The sequence below is a fragment of the Larus michahellis genome, chromosome 6 (genome assembly GCF_964199755.1).
Source record: "Larus michahellis chromosome 6, bLarMic1.1, whole genome shotgun sequence".
NCBI classification, from domain to species: domain Eukaryota; kingdom Metazoa; phylum Chordata; class Aves; order Charadriiformes; family Laridae; genus Larus; species Larus michahellis.
In genome coordinates this window covers 12,094,869-12,119,608 of record NC_133901.1, presented here as the reverse complement: position 1 = coordinate 12,119,608, position 24,740 = coordinate 12,094,869, and the positions used below count along the sequence as shown (strand labels likewise).

General features: G+C 42.1%; 1 protein-coding gene across 5 annotated transcripts in view; it reads right to left on the bottom strand.

The window, feature by feature from the left end:
* The window catches only part of STAG1 (STAG1 cohesin complex component), a 193,888-nt gene that overhangs the window by 8,158 nt on the left and 160,990 nt on the right, over positions 1-24,740 (bottom strand). For all 5 annotated transcript variants that reach the window (XM_074591965.1, XM_074591961.1, XM_074591964.1 and 2 more), the window contains 7 exons: positions 16,500-16,592; positions 12,720-12,894; positions 11,781-11,920; positions 10,537-10,638; positions 8,826-8,974; positions 7,609-7,737; positions 3,028-3,233 (listed from right to left, as the gene is read on the bottom strand). In XM_074591965.1, the coding sequence (XP_074448066.1) occupies positions 3,028-3,233; positions 7,609-7,737; positions 8,826-8,974; positions 10,537-10,638; positions 11,781-11,920; positions 12,720-12,894; positions 16,500-16,592 (994 nt within the window). The remainder of the gene's footprint in view (positions 1-3,027; positions 3,234-7,608; positions 7,738-8,825; positions 8,975-10,536; positions 10,639-11,780; positions 11,921-12,719; positions 12,895-16,499; positions 16,593-24,740) is intronic.

The following is a 24,740-nucleotide window of genomic DNA, read 5'->3' as shown; positions in this document are numbered from 1 at the left end:
CTGCCGACACACTGCCGTACAGTTAACTGTAGTTGCAGCACCCTCTCCAAATTTGATTTTCAACAGTTCAGTACCTTTGAAAACAAGTCTGCCTTTAAGAGATCAACTGGATAAATACTCAAAATGATAAAATTTTCAGCTCTGATTTTGTGTTCTTTTAAGGAAGGATTACTATCAGCTATTCCCAACAACAATTTACAGTAAAAAACGTTTAACAAACAAACAAAAACCCCCAACACTGCAAACAAATATTGTATTGCAGCACTGCCTGAATTGGTGTGTGCCTTGCGCACATACAACAAAGATAATCCCAGTTACTGAGTTTACAATCTAAACATAAGACTGGTAATCTCATACGCGAACAGCAAACACGATACAGTTAAAGATTAAGGTGAGGGTGGAGGACAAAACCCCAAATCCAGTCAGTGTAGATCTTTAGAACCTTCACTAAGAACCGGTTCAGCGGAGTACAGAGGGGACATTTCGAGAAGAGGAGTGGTCCGGCTGGTGTGAACTTTAAATCCTGATTTCAGACAGCAGACGGGAGGGCTGGAGACGGGAACACACCTGAAGGAGTGAGTGGGATGCTGGGCTCACGTGGAGGGACCAAAGCGGAGGGGAAGGAGAGGAGGGACTGTGGGAGAATGCGATAAAACAGACAAGTGTGTGGGCAGGGGACATGTCAGGAAAAAAAGTAAGTTGCTGGAGCAAGTGAAAGACCAGGGAGATGAGAGGAGTGGAGAAGACAGGATCACAGATTTACTAACAGGAACAAACGTGTGGCGAGAAAGTAGCTAGGGATGTCAACGGATCTTTTAACTTTTCCTATGCCTTTTATTACTCTTTGGGCATAAATGTTGTCTAAAAGGTTGCCTATTTATTCTTGAATTTATCTTTGAATTTTTTAGTGATTTCTTAAAAAATCCTATTTATGTTTGATTTCCTTCAGGCATTGTGAAGAAATGTCACAGAGCAGATTCACTTTGAGTAGCAACAGGGAATGGTTTCCAACCCGCACAGCCTGCAGAGCCCGATACACACTGGATTTAGGCGAGAAAGGAACCGCTGGGGACTAGTTACGGTTCTTGGCTGCAAGGACAGTTTCTGCAGTGATCCTGCCCTTGTTTTAGTTCCTTTAGAGTGGAATTTAAAGAAAAAAAATGATCTTAGCAGGATTTAAAGAGAGGTCTGAATTGTAACTGTACTGTCAGATTAAGATTAAAGACGGGATTTTTGGAAGAGTTATAAAAATATATAAAGATAAAAAAGACAGCAAAGACTTGGGTACGTATTACACATAGACCATCAGTTAATTTGTTCTAAGACTGGTTCTTCATGGCTCAAGTTATACAGGCGAGTGAACAGTAAGTACTTGTTTCTGAGGATCGAATCTCTTGATTATTTCATAAGCTCAATATCGGTACATATGAAATGAGACCTTGGTTGTCAGACACCTGTGTCTTCCCATGAAAACTACAGACAGCCTGGCTCCGGGTCTTCATGGCTTCCCTTTTTCCAGGATTCCAAAGAAGCCCACTCAGGATATAACACAATCAGTAATGCCTACTGCACATCAAGAAGCATCCAAAAGTTAAGTATGTGGTGTCCCTCCAGCTGCTTATATTATTGTGTTGGGGTTTTTTTTAACGCACGATATCAAACGTCCTGTATCAATACATGTTAAAACCAAGACTTTGGTGCTTGTGTTGCGTATCCGTCCATGTAAGGAAAGGCCACAGAGTGTGTTGCTGCTGTCATTAGCGAGCACTTTTCCGTTCTATCACCTGCCAGGCAGTCAAATTCTACAGTGAAGGCATCTATCCAGGAAAAGAAGGTTATGCTGTTATGGGCTAAAACAAATGGGAAGTGTTGCAGGTCAGTTCTCCCTTCTCCTGACCACTAAAAGAGGAGGACGTGAAAAAGCACCAGGCAAACAATGCCGTAAACACTGCGTCATAAGACTGAGACTTGCCTTGCAGGGAAGCAAAGATGTTACTACACTTCCCAGGGGGAAAAAAGGGATATTGGTAGAATACAATAAAATAGAATGAAAAGAGTAACCAGAGGAAAGAAAAAGACCTCAGCAGTTGAATTCTGTGAAAATCATGGCATCCTAAAGGAAGCAAAACAGTATCTGAAGAAAGGAAGCAGTACTTTATCTACCTAAACTCTGGGCTGGCTGCAAGAAACCGAAGGGCTTGGCACACGTACTGCTCGACGTAAGCTCTAGTGGAGAATGGACCGGATTCCACAACTGCACATGGACAAACTTTTTGAACATTTTGGGAAATTGCTGTATATTCAGGCAAATTGGCATTAGATTCCTCACTGAGGAGTTACTATTGTAGATACTGACCTTGGAAAAATCTCTGAAGTTTCAAGATCCCACTTACACCTACTCTGTAGTGAAACAGGAAATTTATATTCACAAAAGTACACACTACATCGTACAGGTTAACCAGGAAGAGATGCAATCTTGCAAGAAATTGGCTATCATAGCCAAATTCCTGATCAACATACCTGAAGTCACAGAAAGAGTAAATACAGACACTGGATAGCAATACCATTTTAAACCAAAAAAAAGGTGTCTTTTTAGTGTTCTCCAGTGGTCCTGCAAAATACTGATCTGTATCAGATTTTCTGCCTTGGGTTTGCCGTAACATCCTGTTAACTAACAACTGCTTCAGACTGAAGCATGGGCAGAACACCAGAAGTCCATGCCTGAGGGAGGTGTAGAGCCGATTACTCCACAAACACCTCCTGTTTCCAACTTCGGCAACAGCTTTTAACAGTTCTGAATCTGCAAATCTCAGCGAAGGCAGACAAGCGCAGGCACTCGCAATGGCATTTCTCAGACAGGCATGTTCAAGCTCGATAGGAATTAGCAGAACAGATGTCTTGTTTTTACTACATACAGAACATATCATATATTTCTGCAGGAACTGATAAACGATGAGGACTCCGAAGAAGGAAGGCTGTAATATACATACAAAATGAGAACTACCTCTACTGGGCAACCATACGAACCTTCTACTCTCTTTTTGTGGAGCGGTGGTCGTCCTTTCTTATTCCTCACCGAGGAGGCTTTGCTGCTGCTGCTCCCACTGTTAACGGACATTCTGTCATCTTCCCCACCCGTCACTAGTGAGTTTCGGTAGGAAATGAGTGGAAGCCATACATCTTCTCTTCTTTCCATCATCTGTTCCGTCAGAAACTTCTCTAGGTAGGAGTGACTGGAAATAAAAGACAATGAGTACAGAAATGCAGCATGTTGCTTCCTCTTTAATTAATCTGCAACCCCTCTTCATGTTGTTGAGGGTATAACACAAACCCCGCGTGGTGTTGCCGTATTTTAATTCAATAACTTATGCTGATAGGGCATCGTATCTGACCGGGTAAGAATACACATCCTTCCCTCAAAACAAAGTACCACAGTTAACCACGCGCAGGTTCCTCACAGATAAACAGCACAAAACGGTCTCTCCCCAACAGCTTCCTCCCACGCTTGTCTGCCACCCTTCACAGCACACTCGACTTGAGGTCCTCTTCCGTTTTGCGCAGTGAGGAAGCCACTTCTGCGCATTGCTACTGTGTCAGCAGACAGAGGGAATTAGAATCACTGCCGTGAGGATGCAGGATATCCTTTTGCCTCTTGGAACAGGAAAAACGGTTTCCTCAAATGCAAGCGGTTATTTTCCAATTAAAAAAATTGAGGATCCATTCCACCGCCATGGAGAAGCCCAGTGCACACTTGTTAACTTCAGGGAGGAACCCTAGGTATGGTCTGGAGGGCATTTGAGTTGTTTTCTTTTTCTGTTAACTATTTAATTATGGTATTAGAAGTAGTCCTTAAAATGAATATGCAAATCCACATGAAAGCAATTCTAATGCATTTCGAGCTGCAGAAGCGAGCATTCCAAATTTAGGCAAGAGACCTCAGGATTCTTCAACATTACCTCTACCCTTCCTGCAAATACCTTCGGGTGCACCTTTCAATCATGATTTCATTTAATCATTTCACACTGCGAGGCTGCCATTGGTGGGAGTCAACCCCACAAATTCTGCATGGAAATGAACTCTCTGTCTCCCTTTCCTCTCTTAGCTCACAGCAGGCTCGAAGTTCTTACACATCTAGGGACCAGAATAGGAGAAGGAGCCACACGGTATATGCCTGGGTAACTATCACAACCAATTTTTAATGGGATTTTGTTTTGATTCAGTAAATAGGATGACTTTCCTCAAAACCCAGCAGTTTTTCCATCTACTGTTTTATTCAATATTGCGACTGCTTCTTCCTTCCCCTTTTCATGTGTATACTAACATCCAAACTTGCAACGAATGGGAAATTCTTGGTTAATTCTCTCTCTCTTTTACAAGTACCAAACAGTACAACGCTGTTGAGTTGAGTGTGTCACAACTTTAGAGAATTTATCTGCGGAATACGTCTTGGAAAGCAAGAACTTTTCCTGCATCCAAATTATATTTATGAGACTAGAGTGCCCAGGTTATGCCCAAACTGTGAAGAAGGAAAAATGACAACACTTGGGGGTTCTTTAGTGATTAGATGCCAAATTTCAGACAATTTTGGTCAGCATTTCAGAGGAGCTTCATAGAGGCAGTTCTTCCCAGCTTCAGCAGGGACAGAAACTCTGAATTTCCAGAAGTAAGAACAGCACGTGGAGGCTCCGTCTCATCTCCCTTCAAGCACCCAACCCTCAGTTGTCTAGTCTAAGCTAACAGTCTCTATTTGAGAGAAATAAATGTCTCCACAGGGCAATTCACCTCTACACTGTCTTAGATTAATTCCTTTGCATATACTATGTGTTAGTATAAATCTTTTTTTTTCTAGGTGCAAGAACCTGGCACCTTAAATGCATAGTTTTATATTAAATCCATAGTTTGAATAAATCCCTAAGTGGCTATCACTAATTCTGAAGGCTACTCGTAAAACGAGAAGCCGAATAAATAAATAGGATAGGAAAACTGAATCAAACCAATGTTGCTGCCCCATTCCCAAACTGGAAACATCTCCCTTTTCTTCCTCTAAATACAAAAGCCAGCAGGAAAGCAGACAGGAGGTAGGAGCCCTGCAAAAGAGCAGTGGTCTGCCAAACAGCAACAGGGCTGGCATTTGGTACCAAGGGCACATGGCACATGCAGATGTATCGTGTCGGTAATTCAATTTTTTAGGTTGGGAAGCCCAGCTGGAGGACTTCTGGGACAGGCAGCACATGCTCATGAGACTGCCAGGCTTATTCTAGAGAACTTTTGCCTCCAGCCTAAGAGCCCGTCGCGGAGTTCAGGGAGAGTCCCTTGGCAGGGGGAGATGGAGCCAGGGAGGGAGGCAAATGATCCTGTAGACAGGACTTCTCCACCAGATGGTGGTCACGTACCTTCCTGCTGACAGGCAACCCCTTTGGAGGGAGGGGGAGAGGTCCCTGGGGATTGGAGGAGTCATGCTACAGAGAAGGGCAAATCAACTCCCCAGGGTACAGCCGAGAGCGTAGTGTCAGCAAAGCGCTACGGGCAACGCAGCCATTGCCTGGTGGGTGCAAACATGGCCTCTCCCAAGGACAGGAACACAGGGATCTCCAGAAGAAATCTTTATATATGAGGAAGTTATCTTGACTCTTTTCACAGTCCCCACAGCCAATGGAATCTAGGGCATGTATGAACTCATCTTAAAGCAGTAATTTAGCACAGACCAGAACAATCGTGCCCCAAAGGACCTACTTTTTTTTCACTGAATTTCAAAGTCAGCTAAAGTAAATAGCTCAGATACAGATGACTACAACGAAGACAAAAAAACCCAGGAGAAATGGATTCCACCACAGCAGTATTTACAGTCCTGTGAAAGCAGCCAGTGGTTGTGTATGTGGGCACCAACCAGCGGAGGAACCTTGGAGAAAAAATTTTAAATAGCAACATCGGTGGTGAAGGAACGAGATCTCCTGAAGTACTGAATTTCATGCAAAGGATCAGGTCCAATTAAGCCGTCACATAAACTGTACTGAATGATGTAACTTCAAATTTTCAATACTGGAGAAGCTCACGGAAGGGATGATGATTGTACAGAAGGATAAACTTCACTAAATTAAATAGGAATCAGGCTAGTGGCACTTAAACTACCAGAGGCAGGAGAATGTACGGTTCGGCTAGGAAGATAGCCGTAAAATCCTATTATCCTTCAGCCCTGTCCTGAAGAACAGGACAGAGGTTGGCAAGATTCGAGGATGTAACAATGAAAGAGCAGTTTCAAAAATGGAGTGCCACACTGGCCCGACTGCATCATCCACTTCTCAAGCTCATGGAACTATTTCTTCTATTGTGTTTCCTGAATTGAAAAATTATTGATACAATAAAAACATTAAACTGATTCAAGTGTGTATACGTTAAAAGTTATACAAAGTTAACCAAAATGCATTTCATACAACACAGATAAAGCTATGATATTACATAATTATATACATAAAAATAAATAATTGTTAACCCTAATAGAAGAGTCCTTTAAAACAACTGTCTTCACAAGAAAACTATAGGAAGGTTTGACAGGAAGGGTCAGCTGAGGTAGTTATGGCAGATCTACAAGACTTACACTCATTGGGGTCAAAAGCTGACTGGAAAGATACCTACAACCACAAATCAGAAGATCTGGCAATTGCATTTTTTAAATGGTCATCAAGTTATTCAAGGAATTCAGTTCTCCACTGGGCACGTAGCGCTTGGCTGCTTTTTGACTGAAGTCCTTTTCCTTTTTGCCTTACTACTACTGCGCTGGGTCCAGATCCTGGCTGTTTGCTGTATAACGTGTCAGAAACGCAGAGCGTTACTCCCGCAGTGATGCTGACACCATGGCTTTGCTATGAACCTGCCCTTCATCACGCAGTGAGTGTGCTCTTTGCCAGTTCTGTTGGTATGCGCAGCCCCTCCTGACAGCCCGTTCAACAGTAGTCAACAGCCCGCTCATAAACAGTATTTCTTGCTCTTTCTTCAGTTCTTACCACCAATACCTCTGATTTATTTCCAGCATTGCATCTGCAGCATTACCCACTGTATCAAATCCAGGCTGCCGGTTCTCTACCACCCTGCCCTGTCCTAACCAATCATGGTGTCCTCTCTCGGCCTCTTTCTCTATCCTATTGTGCCAATAACAGAAGCCTTGACAAACCTTTATTTCCCAGTTTAACTCAGTGTATTAAAATAAACCACAAATACATGTTTACCTTTTATGTCAATGTCTAACAAAGGGATGTTACTGCAGCGTTTACAGGCCTGTAAACTTCCTGCACTAACCTTTCATTTCGTTTTTCTTCTAGCCTGAAAAAAGATTGTTTTTTTATTTTCAGTGTCCCATGGGAAATTTGGAGGAACACTGTTTTGTGAGGTCTCAAACTCAGCTCATCAGTGGATCTGATTCTCCTTTTCTCATTTATTTTTATTACCTTAAAATATAAAATGATGAATAACTACGTATGTGAAAAGTCTCACTGGGACTTCCTACAGCCCCCCTTAGATTGTGAAAAACCTCAACGCAGAGACCTTACGGACACGCTGCAGCGATTAGCAGAGCCCAGCAAAACCCAGGGAGGCAAGTGGAGCGTTACTTACACAGTCTTTTTGTCCTGGCGCAAGAGTTTAGAAGAAAATTCGCTGAGCACTTCAAGGAAAGCCAGGTTAGGAGGTGGATAGTCTTGTCCTTTTTGATTCTGATATTTGAAGGCAAACTCTATGCCATCTCTATAGTAAAGAAAATTTTCAGACATTTTTAATGAAATAAAAATGTTATCCAAAATCTGAACTGTGATGAAACTCTTTATATCTTTATATCCCGTCATAACTCTTTTTCCCCCATTACTAGCAAACAGCTGCTCTTGGACAAAGGGGAATCAAACGTTCCCTCTTGATTTGTGAGGCTTCAGTCTCAGAGACTGAATCTCAGTGTGTTGCCAGGCCCACGGTCAGAAGGAACTTACCCCAATCTAAGAACCCTGGCAGGTGCTGAGAGACACTGCCTTGGCAGGAATCGCCAGCTGGCTCTTTCTTGGTTCTGCACGAAGCAGAAGCTTGCAATAAGAATAATATGTAGGATAGAACAAGATACAACATTCGCATCAAGAGTCAGAGAGAATTTACTTACCAGGACACTGATACATGCATCTCTGCCTTATCTTTGCTTTATCATTTGAGACTAACGAAAACAATTTACTTTCACATTACCCAGTAAGGGCACGTGCATGTCTTGACTTCTCTTTTGGTGGCACAGGTGGCCTGATAGCATTTTGAGCACGCTTTGCTAACCATAGTCCGAATGACTTAGTCTCTGAGATAGCAAACTTGAATATTCTAACCTTTTTATGGCATGGAAAAGTCATAATTTAAATTCAGCAGCACCTATTTACACTTTCCTGTGCAGTAGTTACATAAAAAGCGTCAATCCACTTTAAAAACAAAGATTTACGAAATATTTTTGGAATATCGTTTTATAAAAGCCCTTGGTGCCTGCAGAATCCACAGGGGTGTGGTACAAAGAACTATCTGCAGTTGTTAGACACAGTCCACGCAAACAGGTACAATACCAGTGGCTTTACCTCAGATAGGTTAGATAAACACGGCCATTCCGATAAATTCCAACAAATAATTAGATAGCAGCTAGTTTTCCTTCCTTCCTTCCACGTACACCCCCCACCATTTTTCTACATAAACTAAAAAAATATATGTCATTATTCCAGGACCGGTTAAGATTTACGTACCTTTAGAAAAGGTATGCTGAGCAAAGGTTTTAATGGGAAGTAATATAAAAATCTAGTTTATTTACCACCACTCACTTGTGTAGTGTGGCCACAGCCTCTCTTGTCTTGATCTGATCCAAGCCAAAAGTGAGGGCAAACCGACGGGCCAGTTCCTTAATCCCACTAACGTGGGCAGATGTCCTGTCCAAATTGGGACCTTGCTCCTGAACAAGCTCGTTAAACAGCTGGAGAAAGAATTCAATTGTTAGTATCTGTGAGTTAGGAAACACTTTTCTTGAGAAAGACTTTTGTTCTTAACTTGTCACAGCTAAGAGTGGACATTACAGTGACTTTTTTTCACAGAGATGTAACAAAGTTCTCTTACATTCATCTTCTAATCCACTCCCATTGCCAGACTTCCTTCTGTGTAACTGCTGTTTGCCCCTCGGCCCCCATCTTGTACTTGTGCGGACAGTAACCCTTCAACACGATTTTGCACTTACCTTCACTGAATTGCATCTATTATTATCCCAACTCATCAAGATGGTTCGGCATTCTTATGCTGCTTTCTAAAGCGCCTACATCACCCATCAGATCAACATCTGCTTTGGATTTAGGAAGCAAAATTGCTATTCCATCATTCAAGGCTGAATGAATATCTGAGCAGCGTTCCTGGGTAAGTGCTTTCAAAGCTTGAGAATGCCCTGTCGCTGCAGTAATGAACTACTCAGCAGTTTTCCAGTCAGTTCTAGATCAGCTTCTGGTACTGCCATTTAGACCACATTTTTCTAACTTGCTAACAAGAATATCGAGGGAGACCGTGTCAGCGACAATATTAAATCAAGCCGCATTAAATCCACTGTTTCTCTGATATCCACAAGCTCTGTTACCATATAATTCATGAAAGCAGCTTAATTTGACATGATTTCTCCTTGACAAATTCACCCTGGCTGTTACCTATCATTTAGACACTCGCAAATAGCTTGTCTAATTGTTTTTTTTCATTAAATTCTATTAGGCTGACTGATCTGTGGCACCTGGCTTATTCCTCTCTCCAAGTTTTGAAGACAGGAACTACTTTTAACACTCGCTGATTCTTCTGGAAGCGTATCTGTTTTCCTCAAGTTTTCCCAGATCTCTCTCAGCTTCCAGATCGCTACAGGAAATCCCTTGGTACTCTGGGATGAATTAGGGGAGGCCCAGCTGATTTGAAAACATCTGATTTATAGAAGGAATTTCTCTCTGTAATGAATATAGCTGGTACTTCTAGGGCCTGAATGGTATTTAGTGAAGCACACACTGTGCTGTTGCCAGAAGAAGGATGGATTTCATCATCAAGCCAATAATTTACGGTTGGTGTAAAGCAAATTTTTCAGGGAAAAAACGTGTTTAACAATATTGGAAGAATTAAACTAATGAGCTTGAAGTTTGAAAAAAATCAATCAGTATTTAGACAAAATATAAAGAAGATGCATTACACCAGCTAATTATTAAGAAGAAAAAGTCATCCTAATTCTTCTCGTTCACTAGGTACCAGGAAGCAAATGCTATGAAGCAGCTTGGACCAAACTGCCCTCAAGGCTCTTCCCTCCTGTTCTTCCATTTCAATCTGAGCAAAACTTTGCCAGCGTGGGCTTCAGGAGACGGAGGTTACTGAGACAAATGAGGAGCGACGGCCTGAACTGAGGAGCAGGATAATCTCTTAACAGAAGTGTAGAGTTTTCGCTTCATTGTAAAGGGCACCAGAGGAAATCCTGTCCAGTATTTTTTGCAGTGAGGCATTTCTAGCAAAAATCAATATTCTTACCTGTTGCAAACTGAGAATGAGTGTCTTTGCACACTGGATTTTATCAATTTGCCTTGTTTTGCTTAGGGTTTCCTTAATGATGTCTCCATAGTCATTGTAGTACTAGGAAAAAAATGCGAAAAAACCCCTCTTTAAATTGAACCTCTTAAACAATTTCTTACAATTTTCCCTGCTAGAAAGATTACTTGTAATTCTTGTTTTGAAAAGGCAGCAGTTGCCAAAAAAAGCCAGTCTCAAATCCCAGTTTTTTGGAGTGGGAGACAGTGTTTCAATACCAAAATTTAAACTGATTGGTGGCCTGCACCCGGTGATAAGGAACCGCTATATTTGTTATTATCTTTTGTAATAAATACGTTGAAAAAACAAACAAAAGAGCATTTCCTACCCCAAAATTAATATTTGATGAAAATGACCCATGGCTGCAAATTCTAAGAAACAACCTTACATCAAACCAACACACGCTTCAACAAGCAGGTGTAGAGAGACGCAGCACACGGGTGTGAAGCTCCGTACACAGCGCAAGGATGGCCAAGAAAGGAACGCACTGAAGCCGGAAAGCTGAGTAAGGAATTCATCAGTATGAACCACTGAGTTTCTTTACGTTAGAAGAATGGTTGCTGAAACCCACGGCCTATGGTACTAGCCATTTGGGTAGAAAAGCCTGTATCATTATTAAAACTTCTAGGCTGCGAATATAAAAACTATTTTTCCAAGCAGTGTTCTTTCAGCCTCATTAATATTTCTGCATTTGCAACCACTTCTTTTCATTCCCTCTTAAATATTGCTCCTGCCTTCTTTGGTACAGACGTCCGTCTAGTTTGTATTCCAATTTAAATTCAATTTCTCTCACTCTTCCCCGATTTCAAGAGCAATGTGCCTGCAAATGTGCCTCTTTTCTGGCAGGTAAACTGGCGCATCCAGGGTGCAGTGGGAGCTGAGCAGCGAATCCTTCTGACTTTCTAACTGGGGCTAACCACCGTATGGAGCAGCGCGAATTGGTAAGACATTCGGTTTGTGCACACCTACTTACGGCAGAACTATACGGAGCTTTTTTTTTTTTATTATTGCTTTCCTGTTTAAAACAATCTTCCTTTTTTAGAAAGGAAAAACTACTACAAAAAAATCAAGTGTGAAAAAGCTTTCAAAAGTGTTTGACCTTTAACTACTGCCGGGGAAAGGAGAGAAAGAGGGGCCCTGACACCGCGGTCTGTATTCAGCTAGGGAGGAGAACACACAGAGTGTACCTTCATATAGTGTTTGAAGATATCTGCTGCCGCATGCATGTCCACGATGTCATAAATTATCAGCTTGCTAAAGGCTGCCAAAAGGTTTCTTCTCTTATGTAAAGCTTCTATTTTGTTCGCTTCATCTTCTTCATCTCCCTCTGAAAGCATCAACAACAATAAAATGTTTATAAGTAACTGCTGTCCTCTAAAGCAACATTATCCAAGAGTAACTTTTACAAAAAAAAATCGATTCTTTAAAATGAAGCAAGGATTGTTGCAGGAGAAGCTGAAATAAAAGGTGATAATTCCCGAGTCCTGCCTATGTTAGGACTTCCAGGAAAGTTCCGGAACGTGACGCAAGCAAGCAGACAAGGATGCTTTCCCAAGTACTTCCCAGGTCTCCAACCACATCCATCATGTCCTGGGCTTGGTCTGATTATTTTGGGGGAGGAGCAGAAGGGGTGTTTGTTCAGTAACAGCGGAGTTTAAGGCCTCCTCTGCCTGGAGCTCTGCTGGTAAGGTTTGCCTTCAGCATCCTGTAACTCGAAAGGATTTCTCCTCTATACACTGTCCCATTGTCCTTCTTCCCTTGAAGCCATATTAAATGAAGTCTGCTGCTGAACTAAGACTGTACTGTTTTGGCAATAAAAATTAAGCAAATGATAGATCAGTAAAGGAAGAATAATTTTGTCTAGATTTGTAGCACGTACTTACAGGCCACTCCCATGTCTTCTGAAAACACCTTTTCTTAATGAAGTGAACTTTGTAAGTACTTACTCTTCTTTAACAGAAGTAGTACTGAATATAGAATATTTCATATTTACATCTCCCAAAAATAAAGAAGGACTAATTCTGTAAACATTTGAGCAATCTGATCTGAAAATTCTATTTTCTTCTTTCTCCTGTGTCTGTTATGGAAAAAAAAAGCTCAGTAGAAAACATGAAAGGTAAACATACCCATGCTCTGGTTTTCATCATCTTGGTCAATAAAGACATGGTCCATCACAAAACTGAGAAGTTCTGACTGGAGGCCTGAATCTGGATTAAACACCAACGGCTGAAGACCTTCGCGACCTCCAGTCATCAGCTGATGACTAAAAATCATCAAGAGATCACAGAGCAGCATGAAAGCCTGAAAGGCAAAAGAGAATGAATGCAGTAAGAAGCACAAGGCAAGTAAGTAAAAAATAAAATACCATTTATCTAATTTCCAGAAAAGCCCTGCTATTATTAAGTGCCCTTCTTTAACCGTACTCAGTTGTAGGTGTTTGTGTGCTGTGAAAAGTGCTCATAAGGTTTTTCCTTAACTTTAAAATGTGATTACGCCTTTGATTCCTACGTAAGGAACTGTGTTTACTACCTCTTCCATGTCCAGGATGATCCATATTAAACTTTAATTTCTTCTCTATGAAAAGAACTCTAAATCTACCTCTGATCCAAGGACTGGAGCCAGTTTTGTAGTAAAGAAAAAACACCTCTTTTGATAAACAGTTGGAAAAGTTAAACAAGCAAAAAATGAACAACATAATGAGGGAAAATCCAAGCTGAGTCACTGTCAGATCCTGAAAATAGAAGCCGCTGTAACCAAAGAAATTCTTGCAGAATTTCATCAACAATTCTCTGCAAAAAGAATCGAGTAACTCCACACAGCTTTCAAATCTAGATAAAAGCCAACCAGGGCAGAATTTTCAGTGATTTATGCTCGTTATTATTACACCCTCGTTACCTGAGAATAAAGAAGGCAGCTATTACTAACTTGATTTCTTTCAAGGGCTTATCCGTATACTCTCCTGCACAAGAACAAGACTGTGTTCCCCAGTGGCTTGTGTTCAGTATCACAGCCAGCTGTATTCACTTGCATTACGTTCGACACCTGAGCACCTTTCAGAAAGTACTTTTTAATCTTTGCCGTTTCTCTGTCTTTAACCTCAGGTTCTGAAAACGGAGAAAGCGAGGAATGTGTAAGAAGACTCCTAGAAGCTGTCTGCGGGAGGAGCTGCCTCTTCCCCCAGAAGCCCGCAGGTGTCTCACGGTGGGCAGTGCAATCACCACTCCCAGGCAGGTGGGAGGCCAGAGGCGTTTTCAGCCAAAGCGCGGTTGCAGAATAGCTCTGGCAGAGGCATGAGACCCGGTGTAGGCTTTCATTCAGGCCTATATTTCCCCCTCTGCAAACAGCTTGAACAAAAAGATAGTGAATCGCGTGTTTACAATGTATTTTCGAACCAAGCCTAAGGAAAAGCAGTGAGTGAGAGCTATCTGCTTTACAAACTTCCAAAATGAAATCCCTGTGAACGCCAACCGTCACAGCAGCTCCCTTATTTCTTGGAGGATGGTATAAAATCTGAGTGAGCAATACTCGGGCAAGAGCAAAATGCAAATGTTGTAAACTGTGTTCTACGTAGACTTTGGAAACAGATGCCACTATCTGGGATTTTTCTCCACTGGATCCAAATAGCTGTGATTCATTTCAAGGATGATCTCGCCTGCGCTGAACTCCTTTGATACTCAACAGAATTTAGGCTCATCCTAATTGCAGGTCTCTAAAAAAAAAGCATAGGAACGATGCACTGAAAGTGCTTATTTCTGTCCTTTGCAGAGACATCCGTGGACTCAGATGCAGCTGTCGATATATTGCAGATACGTCTAGTCCCAGGGGATTTATTTCACTCAAACGGTCGAGGGAAAATTGGAATGTTTGAGTCCTCTTTCTATACATACTTCACACGTTTTTCCTTCCTTTGATATGTACATTGATCTTCTCTGGAAAGAATATATAGATAAAGAATCGAATATGGTAGGGAGACAATATAATTTACACAGAATTCTCCCAAAAAGTCCATTAAAACAAAAGGATTAAGAAGCAGTGCAGCACTGGCAGAAATACGCTTTCTAAGGAAGAAAAGTGAAGCGATCACAGGAGCGCTGGCTGGGAGGGACCTCTGGAGCCTCCAGCCCCACCTACCCTGACGGGGACCCGCGCTCTCCCTAGGGCTGGTGGGTCGTGGCTTTGCCTGGCCGAGGCTTGAAAGCTCCCACAGAGCTGTGAGCTGCAAAGGAGCTTCTAAGGAAAGTTTAAATTGGTAATGAAAAAAACCAATTGTGGCCACTAATAATAATAGAATGAAAACACGTTAATATATATCAAGAACACTGCAGTAATGAGAAGGATCATTTCCCATTTGTTGATGCAGAAAAGACATTAGTGCTACTTTAGGCTAGAATAGTTGGTATTTTCATGAAGCTACATGGTATTTTCACATTTTATAATATTAATAAAATAAGCCAAGAGTAACTACTCGGAATATTAACATACAATTACGACAGTTAAATCTGCCAGAAGACAATGACATGTCAGAGTCTGAAAAATACATAAACTAGCAACATCTCTGAGCCTTTAATAGTTCTATTTATCAACTTGCAGAACACCGTGTAAATGCCAAGCAGAGATAGCTTTCAAAAAAAACCCAAACTGTCTTTTAAGAAGTATTATCTCTTAATACTAGGCAAAAGCCACAGGCCAGCTAGTTACAGTCTTTGCAAAACCTTGGGAGGTCTGATAGAAATGCAATTTGTAGACAATTAAAAGATGTCAACAGACTTGATATAAATCAGCACATACTTGTAAAGTCTCAGCAAACAAACTAGCTATTGTTTTTTTTTCAGGGATTGCAAATTATTTCAACAAGCCCTTTGATTTAATTTCTTTTATTCCAATTTCTAAATACACACAGCAGAAGCTTCCCACTCCATCCATGTGTGGCTTTCCAAAAGTCTAAGCCAGAGCATTGGATAACTCCACTGAACCATAACAATCATTACAAAAATACGCACTCCTATTTCACATATATACTGTTGGCGTATGTGTGGACACATGTACCCACGTAGAGAGCTGCAGGCATTTAAGTTCTCAGTCAGCTAGCAAAGCGGGAAGCACAGCAACCTGACCGTAATGCTTACACTGATGAGAATCTAAAAAACCCTCCAGATCTTTACATTTCTGTAATGAAGGCACCATTTAAATTGATATTTTACTCCGATTTCTCAAGGAGACATAACTATTTGTGAAGCGACAACTTTTGCATAGTGTGAGAGGACACTACATTCTTGAATTATTCAGAGTATTTTTATGAAGTGAATGAACTGGTTTTTTCTGCTAGAAAATATGCAGCAGTGTGACCTGTACTGATAGAAGCCTCAATTTTCTCCCATTAGCCACAATGGGAAAGAGATACAATAATTAGTATTCACTACTACATTTAACTTAATTATTAGGATAGTGAAATAATGAAATTCGGCTGAGGCTTGCAAGGAAAGCAGTCACTCTAGACTCCCTATTAGTCAATAACAGGGGAAAAAAATCCAGAAATACACAGAGAAGATTCAGCCTGTTTTGAGTCTCACTCACCCTCTAAAAGTACCTATTTCCATCTGTTAATGTTCCTTCTAAAGGAGTACCCTTTTCTTTTAGGTGATTGAGTTGGATGCCCGAAGTTACGACAGCTGAACATAAGCCTGAGTGGCCAGGTAATCCTTACTGTGGTATCAACAATGAATTCGACATGACCTGCACTTCGAAGGTGCTTTTAATACAGCTCTTCTGATGGAGCGCTTGCTCAGTTTTATTTAGACAGAAGGCACAGATGATTTTACTTTAAGTTTGATGTAGTGTTGTCTTGTGTTTTACTACAGTTTAATACTCAGGCTTTTCTAAAAGCGTGTGACAGCCATGTCCTTTACCTGTTCTTTGACGGGAGTGTTGACGTTTGACAGACACTGCTGGCAGACAGCCAGGAAGGATTTCACAGTTTTCCTCAATACCAACAAGTCCTCCTGGAATAAACATTAAAGAGGGATAATATGTAAATATTAATAAAAGGTTGCTAGGAAAAAAGGAAAAAAAAAAAGATGGTGATAATTTCATATATTTGATCCTATAAACTACCCAAACAAAGGCGGCCATGAAAAAGCATGCTATTCATAGAGCATGGAGTAAAACAAGGCAGTCATTTTCTGAGGAATGACCCAGAGTTTCCCTGAAATAAATAACAATAATAAAATAATATATTCCTGAGTTAAGTTGTCTGTATTTTCTATTGAATGTAAATTATAACAGTTTCAGAACAAAAAGTTTAATACACTAAGGTGAGCCCACCTGGCGGTTTATAAAGAATTCTGTGTTCAGATAAATCAACACGAACAAAAAAGCAAATTACCAATGAATGTCTCAGGTTCAACACAAACATTATCCTAACTGCAGATATGGGAAATGTGAAAGCAAATCCCGGAAATCTGATGCCTTATGGAAGAAGGAGGGAGGCTTGTTCATCTGGAGAGAAAAGGATTTGTGGGTGGACGCGGTAAATGACTGTCTGCTCTGGCTCCCCTTGATGTAGAGACAACTGATGTGTACTTCAAATGTGGGCCCCAGGAGGGGCAGGTGCAATAGGGAAGCTTTCACCTGGGGGAATTACTGCTGCACTCTGAGGAATCCTTATTTTTTATGGATAACAAAATAAACTAGTGAAAACAAATCAAAACAAAATGTAAGATACCGGAGCATAATCATAAGAATACAGCAAGTAGCCACATGGAAACAGCAAATCACTTACAGAAGGAAAAGAACCCTCTGATGTGAAAAGATTCTGTTGTGACCACGGAAAGTACTGACAACGTACCTGGCTTTTGGCACGTACTGAAATAGGAACTCTGTTTTACAGCAGTGCTAAACCAAGAAAACAAGAGCCAGAAATCACTAGGACTTTATGCCAGCTTCAAGACCCGTGGAAAGGACGAGCTCTGGCAGCAGGGATTTGCAGCTGCTGCTGCTCCGCTCCGGCGGCACAAAGAGATGCTTCTGTCCTGCCCGCTCCTGCCGGCCCCACCTCGCGGCTCCCGGCTCCCCTCCTGCTGCTGCCCACGCCCCGCGCCGCTTCCCACCTGCCCCTGGCACCGCTGCTTGAAAGGCCTTTCCCTTCCCGGTTTTCATGTAAAGAAGGGATCCTAACAGCCACTAATTCCCACCGCGACCACCGTCAGACTTCCCTCCACGATACTTCTATAAGCTTTCAGATGGAAGACAACGTGCCCTACGGAACATCCAGCCTAAATCTAAACAAGCTACATAGCGTACATGCAACATTTGCCTTGCTAAAAATTCCCATTTTTAATTACGCTGGCTGTTGGGTCCATGTGTCTCATTTCTCGTTTAGCTTTTCTTACTGCTTCCCATCATAAGATCTTGTTATTCTTTGTTTACTGAAAAGCCTTTTTGTGCTCCATATGTTCTGCTTGTACTGGTTCCCAGCAGAAGGCAGGTCGGCAAGCGTGCCGAAGCACCTGCAGTGTCCCGAAATCTCTGCACCCCTTAGAGTATTCAATAGAGGGAGTGGGACTTTCCGATAGGGATACCGAAAGTCTATAAGCTACCTCACCTTCGTTGTCCTAATAACTTTGACAGTACAGCCAAGGATCCCTTTGTGCACAGCGACACCCTGACATTACACGACCTGTAAGACAGCTCTTCTCTAACTCACACCTTTCTGCTCATCAGCCTTCTTGTTCCCAGATACAAGCCTTCCATTTGCCAGCATTAAAACGCCGCTTTCTTTTTTTAATTGTATTTCCTTTACCAGTTGATCTGTCATCCACATTTTAAATACCTTTGCTTTACCTTCCCTGATGACTGGTAAAAATTACCAGTTTTTAGCAGAGAACGGATCTCCTGTGCAATGCACCAGAAGCCACCCCGTGTGATGATCTCCCACTAACCTATCAATCAGCTATGAGCTATTGAGTATGAATTACATTAAATCCACATTCACCTGAAATGCAATGTGATACTGATGTCTGAAAGAAACTGGTATTCCAAACAGTTTCCTGATCAGTCAAAAATGCAGTCTTCTCCAGACCAAATGTATTTGTCCCTTGTGGTCTGACCCATGGGCTGTGCCCTCCGGCCCTGCGCCGGCTGCCTTTCCTGTCAGACAAGCCGAGGCTTCGCTTGGGACTGATGCCAGGCTTATCGCTTCGCTGCTATAATAGTCTGATTTACAGCTTTAAACATTGGGATTACAATCACTTTAATAACTTCCTACTTTCTATCACAATTATCTTCCATTTAGATGTTAATGAATTCAACAGAGAAACTAAAACCTATGAAAAATCCTATGTAGACGTTAAAAAGGGAATGAGCATGGCTCCCATTTTTCTGTCAAAGAATGAGTAACACGTAAGTACACATTATTTATTATCCTCTCTCCTGATGGACTGACACAGGTTCATTTTGCAAGATTACAGACAGCAAAAGAAAGCCCGACTGAACAGTGCAACGGAACCACCTGGAACTTTTCTACATTTGCAGAAATCCCCAGACTACTATAGAGAGGTCATTTTTTTTAAAAAGAGAAAATGGGAAGAAAATAAGTGAATTAGATTTTCAAGTCATTTACCGTTCTCAGGCACACAGCCAAGGGCTTGAGGTGCGATTACCTGATACGCTGGCTTCAGCAGAAAAACTGCTATGAAAAAATGGTACTCTGCTCTCGGTCGCTGGGGTAGGACCATGGGGTCACACTGAAGTGACCCAGGATTGAAATAACCCTTTCTTGAACTGTCTGGCATAATATCTTCAAATGTAACTAGTCGTGGCAGGAACAAGAATGAGCCGCTAAGAGCAAGGACTTGTAGGGGCTTTGCCACCACCTGTAACCAAACAGCCATGTTCACAAGACGGCTATCCAAAAGGCTGCAGTTATTCTCTTGCTTTAAATTGAAGCTTGTTTTTTCCATTAAAGCCGTTTAGAAATGCCGTGCTTTTGCTAGGTCCATCTACCAAACCCAGCACTTTTCTTCCTGTTTGCCCACTGCCTTTCATCTAAACTACATATTCGCGGTGTTAAGTTCCTTCTCCTTGCAACTCCAGCTCTTCCACAAACTTTACAATGCTTGAGAGCCGTTAGCTTTCAACTCCGCTGTGGAACCCCACCCAGCCTTTTGCACCCAGCCTTTTGCACCTTGCGATTCTTTTCTTCCCCTCAGCATTTCGTGCTTTCTTTCATTGTGCCCATGTAAATACGAAAAGTCAACGAGTCACCCTGTTATTCTTTAAATCCCTCTTTAAATCCCCTCTACTAATTCCTGGGCCCGCTCATCACTGCGGAACAGCTATGCGTCTGGCTGCTGGTCATTCAGAACTCTTTCGCCTTTTCCTTGCCTCTGAATGTTTGCTTTATTCAGGGTGGGGTTTTTTAAACTAAGAATTTCGACTCTATTCTTCTGCAAATATTTCCTTTTTGTCACATACCTGTACAGTGCACACCTGGTTTATTGAATACATGAAGAAATCTAGATGAAAACAACAACTGTACAATCCCCAAGTCTCCCACCTCAAGACTGGACTTGCTCCCCAAGATCTACAGACAAGAGAATTCTTGCTGAGAAACTACCAGTTTCCTTTGAAGCCATCCTCAAACCCCTTTGCACATGAAGAACAGTTTGAAGGACCTTGAAAAAGAGTTTCAAAAGAACTCTGCCCAACTCTATGCTGTATTTAAGTTAACTGGTGGAATCTTTGCTATTGGGCAGAGAACTTGGGCTTTCTTACTAATTCAAATAATCAGTAATTATCACCCTTCTATTACAATGTATGTGAAATGTTTTTGTGCTGATATCACTTCCTTTAACTCTATGATCAAAACTGTAATCTACCAACGATATTACACAGTGCGGGGGAATCTGCAGAGAACCCTCTTGGTAACAGCGTGGATAAACAGCAGCTGATAGGATGAGAATGTGAGTGCAACAGTGCCTGAGGCAGAACACCCAAACCGGCCTCTTCTGAGCAGGTGTTTGCCTAAAAACTGGTAACGCTAAGGGCGAAGTTAACAAAGAATTTGCTTAAAATGACCACATTAAACAGTAACCAGGAGGTTGACAAGAAACTTTTGAGAAAAGGAGGAGTCACCTTGTAATGAAGCATAAAAGCAGCATGAACACTTGTGAGCGTGGAGAGGAATCTTGGGGTGGAACAGAGCAGCAGCCAAACCAAGTCAGACACCCCAACATCGCAGCCACCACCGCGGCCTGGTGGCATGCCTGCCCTGCTGGAGCCCGTGTCCATCTGAGGGACCGTCAGCACGGGGTGCCACACGCATGAACCTGCACATCAAACGCGTGGATGTGACTGGACTGTCCCACAGCAGCCCCACACAAGCAGGGATCTCGTGCTCTCAGGAGGGGGGAAATGGGCTTGTACCTCATGTTTCCTGGGAGGTGGGGGGTGCGCATGTGTGACTCCGAATCACGTGTGTGTGTGTTTTGGGGAGGGGATTAGAGTAACTTGCGAACAGCTACAGAAAGGTAGTTTGAAATTTTTAGGTGCTCATTAGCATTATAAAAGTGTCTAGTGTTCTGGTTTACCTGCTGTACAGCTGATACTTATCCTGGAGACACATTGCATTGATTGCAGGTTAATCATGGGTTGTTAATAAATCAACGAGCTGACTTGATTCTAATTAGATTTAAACCACAAGAGTCCAACAGTTTTTCCCTGCCACACATGTAAAGCCTACAGACCAACACACCTAGCCTTCTGTCATCAGCCCCAACCCCAGACCCAACAGCGGTAATACACAGTATCCTTCAGAAAGGAATACACGTGCCCTGGGCTCGGGCATAACACCCAGGAGAGTTTCCAAACAAGGGCGACCCTCTTAGGGGAGAGGCTGTATTTTTGGAAGAGCCATCCAAACACCAGATAAAGAATAACTTCATTCCCAATAGATTCTGTTCCCAATTATATACCCCTGGTTGCCATGTATGATTCTAGCCTAGAACCAATACACGGAGTTATCAAGCAATTTTGAGTTCTACTCAAAGAACAACTCACTTGGAAAGAAATCGCGCCAGAACCACCCATCCCGCCCGCAAACTCCCTGCAATAAAACATACACCTCATGGATGCAGAGCATACCTGATTAAGAACCGTAAAACTTGCCAATATATGCCCGCTGCTACCAAACTAAATACTTACTCCCACAGAAATATTAACCCCCCTGAATCCTGTACTTAATTCCAAAACGTTAGTATACTTTATCCTGTGCGGTGAATGCCTACGTGGTCACTAAGTTGGTGAAACAGAGCAGCTACTAATTGCCAGCATGAACTCACACAAATGACCCAGCTGGCACCAGGTGAACGTTTCTTACAGATCAGTCCCTCCGTCTCTGATCTCAGCCTGGATGCTCAAGGGAAATCTAAAAAATCATCTTCTAAACATGAGCCTGGAAACAAAAATTCATAAGTCTCCTGGATACAGAAAAACAAGGACTCAGGATTAGTTTTATGACACAGTATAAAACCCCTTCTCCCCATTAGCCTTCTCATCTTTCATCTTCCTCCTCTTCCCCACTGTCCAACTCCTGCTTCCCTCCTCGTATCTCTCCTCCACCCACCCTTCCCCTGCCCCCACCCCCGGAGGGACCAATGGCCTTTTCTCTCAGACACAGTTTACCTGATCTGGATCTAAACAGACACCAAGCAGTTGTTCTTGGCTGGTATTTAGCTGTGGCATCTCCTCCTTTTACTTCAAACCTGAAAGGCTTGTATGTCTAAAAGCCTCTCTGATTTTTACAGCTATATCTGTTGGTCTACTGAAGATACCGCATCACCTCCCCCTGTCCTTGGGTCACTGCAGCTCCAGCAAAGGAACACTAGAAAGCTGGATGGACCTACATATTAAATACTGTGTCAGAAATCTTCCTGTAAAAGCTTGAATACTTAAAAAATGCTCATGAAATACACTATTTTTCATTTTGAGATGTTCATGTTAATGCCTTTGTCTTCCCATACATCATATTTTAGAAGTGATCCCCTTTAATATCTGCTAATTTATAAGCCTAAATCATGGCTTATAAATGAACCACGGGCAAAATGATCTCCTAGTGGATTAAACGACAGATACAGTGCAGATCGGATTTATTTTCACAGTGAATGAACTCCAATGGGAAGTTTGATAGAAAACCCCCATAACAGAACAAAACGCTACAACCACATCAGGTATACGAGCAGAGCTGAGGTTGCTGGCTGGTACGCAGAGCTGCAGGGATCACCGCTGTGCTCCTCCTGAACTGGGCCTGCAGAACACTCCGTATTCTTGCAGGGGGTGGGGTGAACCCCCAAACAATAACTTAATAACAGCTCTCTAGCTTAGACTAAATATGATTTTCACCGGGGATTCCAGAGGCAGAATTGACTTGTACTTCGAATCGTCATTCTCAACGGAGCTTTCATAGTTCTTTCTGTTCTTATGAACTACATTATGACTAACACGAATCAGAATAGTATTAGAAATGCATGAAAGATTGAGGCTATTCTGCATTCATCTCACAAAACAATGTCTCATATAAATGTATCCTATTTGGAAAAAGCAGGCAAAGCCATGCAATTGCACTAAGCTGGTCCATAAGAAAACCCCAGTCGCTGAAATAAATAAAGGTATTTTCTCTTTCAGTTTAACTAGACCATCATGGTAATATCGCAAACAACAGTCCCCATTAATACTTTGACACCAAAATGCAAAGCTTCTGACCCGGTCCTATGCAGACAGATGCTGTATATGTTAGTTGCTGGCTGTAGTTTAGGGTGTGTTTCTTTGGCTACAATTTAGACACAAGAAAACATGAACCTTTTTTCCAGCAATGCTGACAGCTGTCACCCTGCCCCATCTCTGTTATACTGCAGCAGTTTACTGGGTTTAGTTCCAAAAAATGGAGAAATGCAGTGAAGGGAGATGAGAGGCTTACCGAACACTCTGTGCCTCGGCATTTGCGCCCAGAGCAAGGCAGGACTGAGCGTTGCTGCTCAGGGGCAGCAAGCAGGAGGACAGAGTTGCTGGGCACCTTCAGGAGAGGGTAAGACCCAATAGTCAAGAGCACACGGGGAAACATTTCATGAAGGTGTTGAAGACAGTGTCCAGGTGCTCCAAGCACTTGGGTCCTCATACCCGAGGCGGTCACTGCACAGGAACCAGCAGCCCAGTTTCTCTTACCGGGGAAGCACCAGAATGAGATGCAGCATGTCGGCTTTACGGACTTAAGGGCTGAAGCAGAGCGTGGCCTCCTGGACTTACTTCTAGTTACTTAGTTAGCCTTTCTGTCCCAGTGAAACCGTCTCCCTGGGGATAACAACGCTGCTAGCTGGGAGGACTGCAGATGCTTTATTGTGGCGAGATTCAGGGTTCATTTAAAACCAATGGGATGTATTCAGTTTTCTCGGTTATAAGGAGTCAAGATGTAATATGATATACTACCAGCGTGCTAAAGAGAAAGTAGCTAAAGAAACTGAAAGGGGGAAATGGGAACAAAAGCCAGAATAAACACCATCAATTATTCCTTTTTTCTAGTAGCTATTTTTAAATGTCAATATATGTCAGTCTTCAACTCAAAGAATTTACAATGTATTTTATCATTTTTAGGGGCATAAAATGCTTATTTTAGTAGTACTTTAGTACAGCATATTTTTCTTTTTGATGCTGACGGGGAAGTTACTTCAGTTTTCATACCATTCTAATTTGATGTATTCCTTTGGAAAAAGCCCTAAGAAGACAAGATGTTGGCCTCTGACACTGAGAAAAGAGCTAAGGAAAGGTCCTGGAAAAGCTGCATATAACAAACAAGTTACATGTACCGTTGTCCTTATTGCATTACGCTTGCGTGCGCTTACTTTTTGTTAGCAACCATCACTGCTAGTAACCTTACGTTTATCTTTAGCAACAGAAAAGATGTAAGTAACGGGTAAGCAAGGTAAACACATAAACATTAAGCTATCTGCGGTGTACGGATGAACAGTATTGCTTACAACTACTAGGTGAGCGTTGTCAACACCACTTACCCATTCGTGCAAACTGCTGTACTCACAATAAAGTGCATTAAGTATCTTCAGCAATGAGAATGTAAAAATCGGCTAGTATAAAACCCTGAT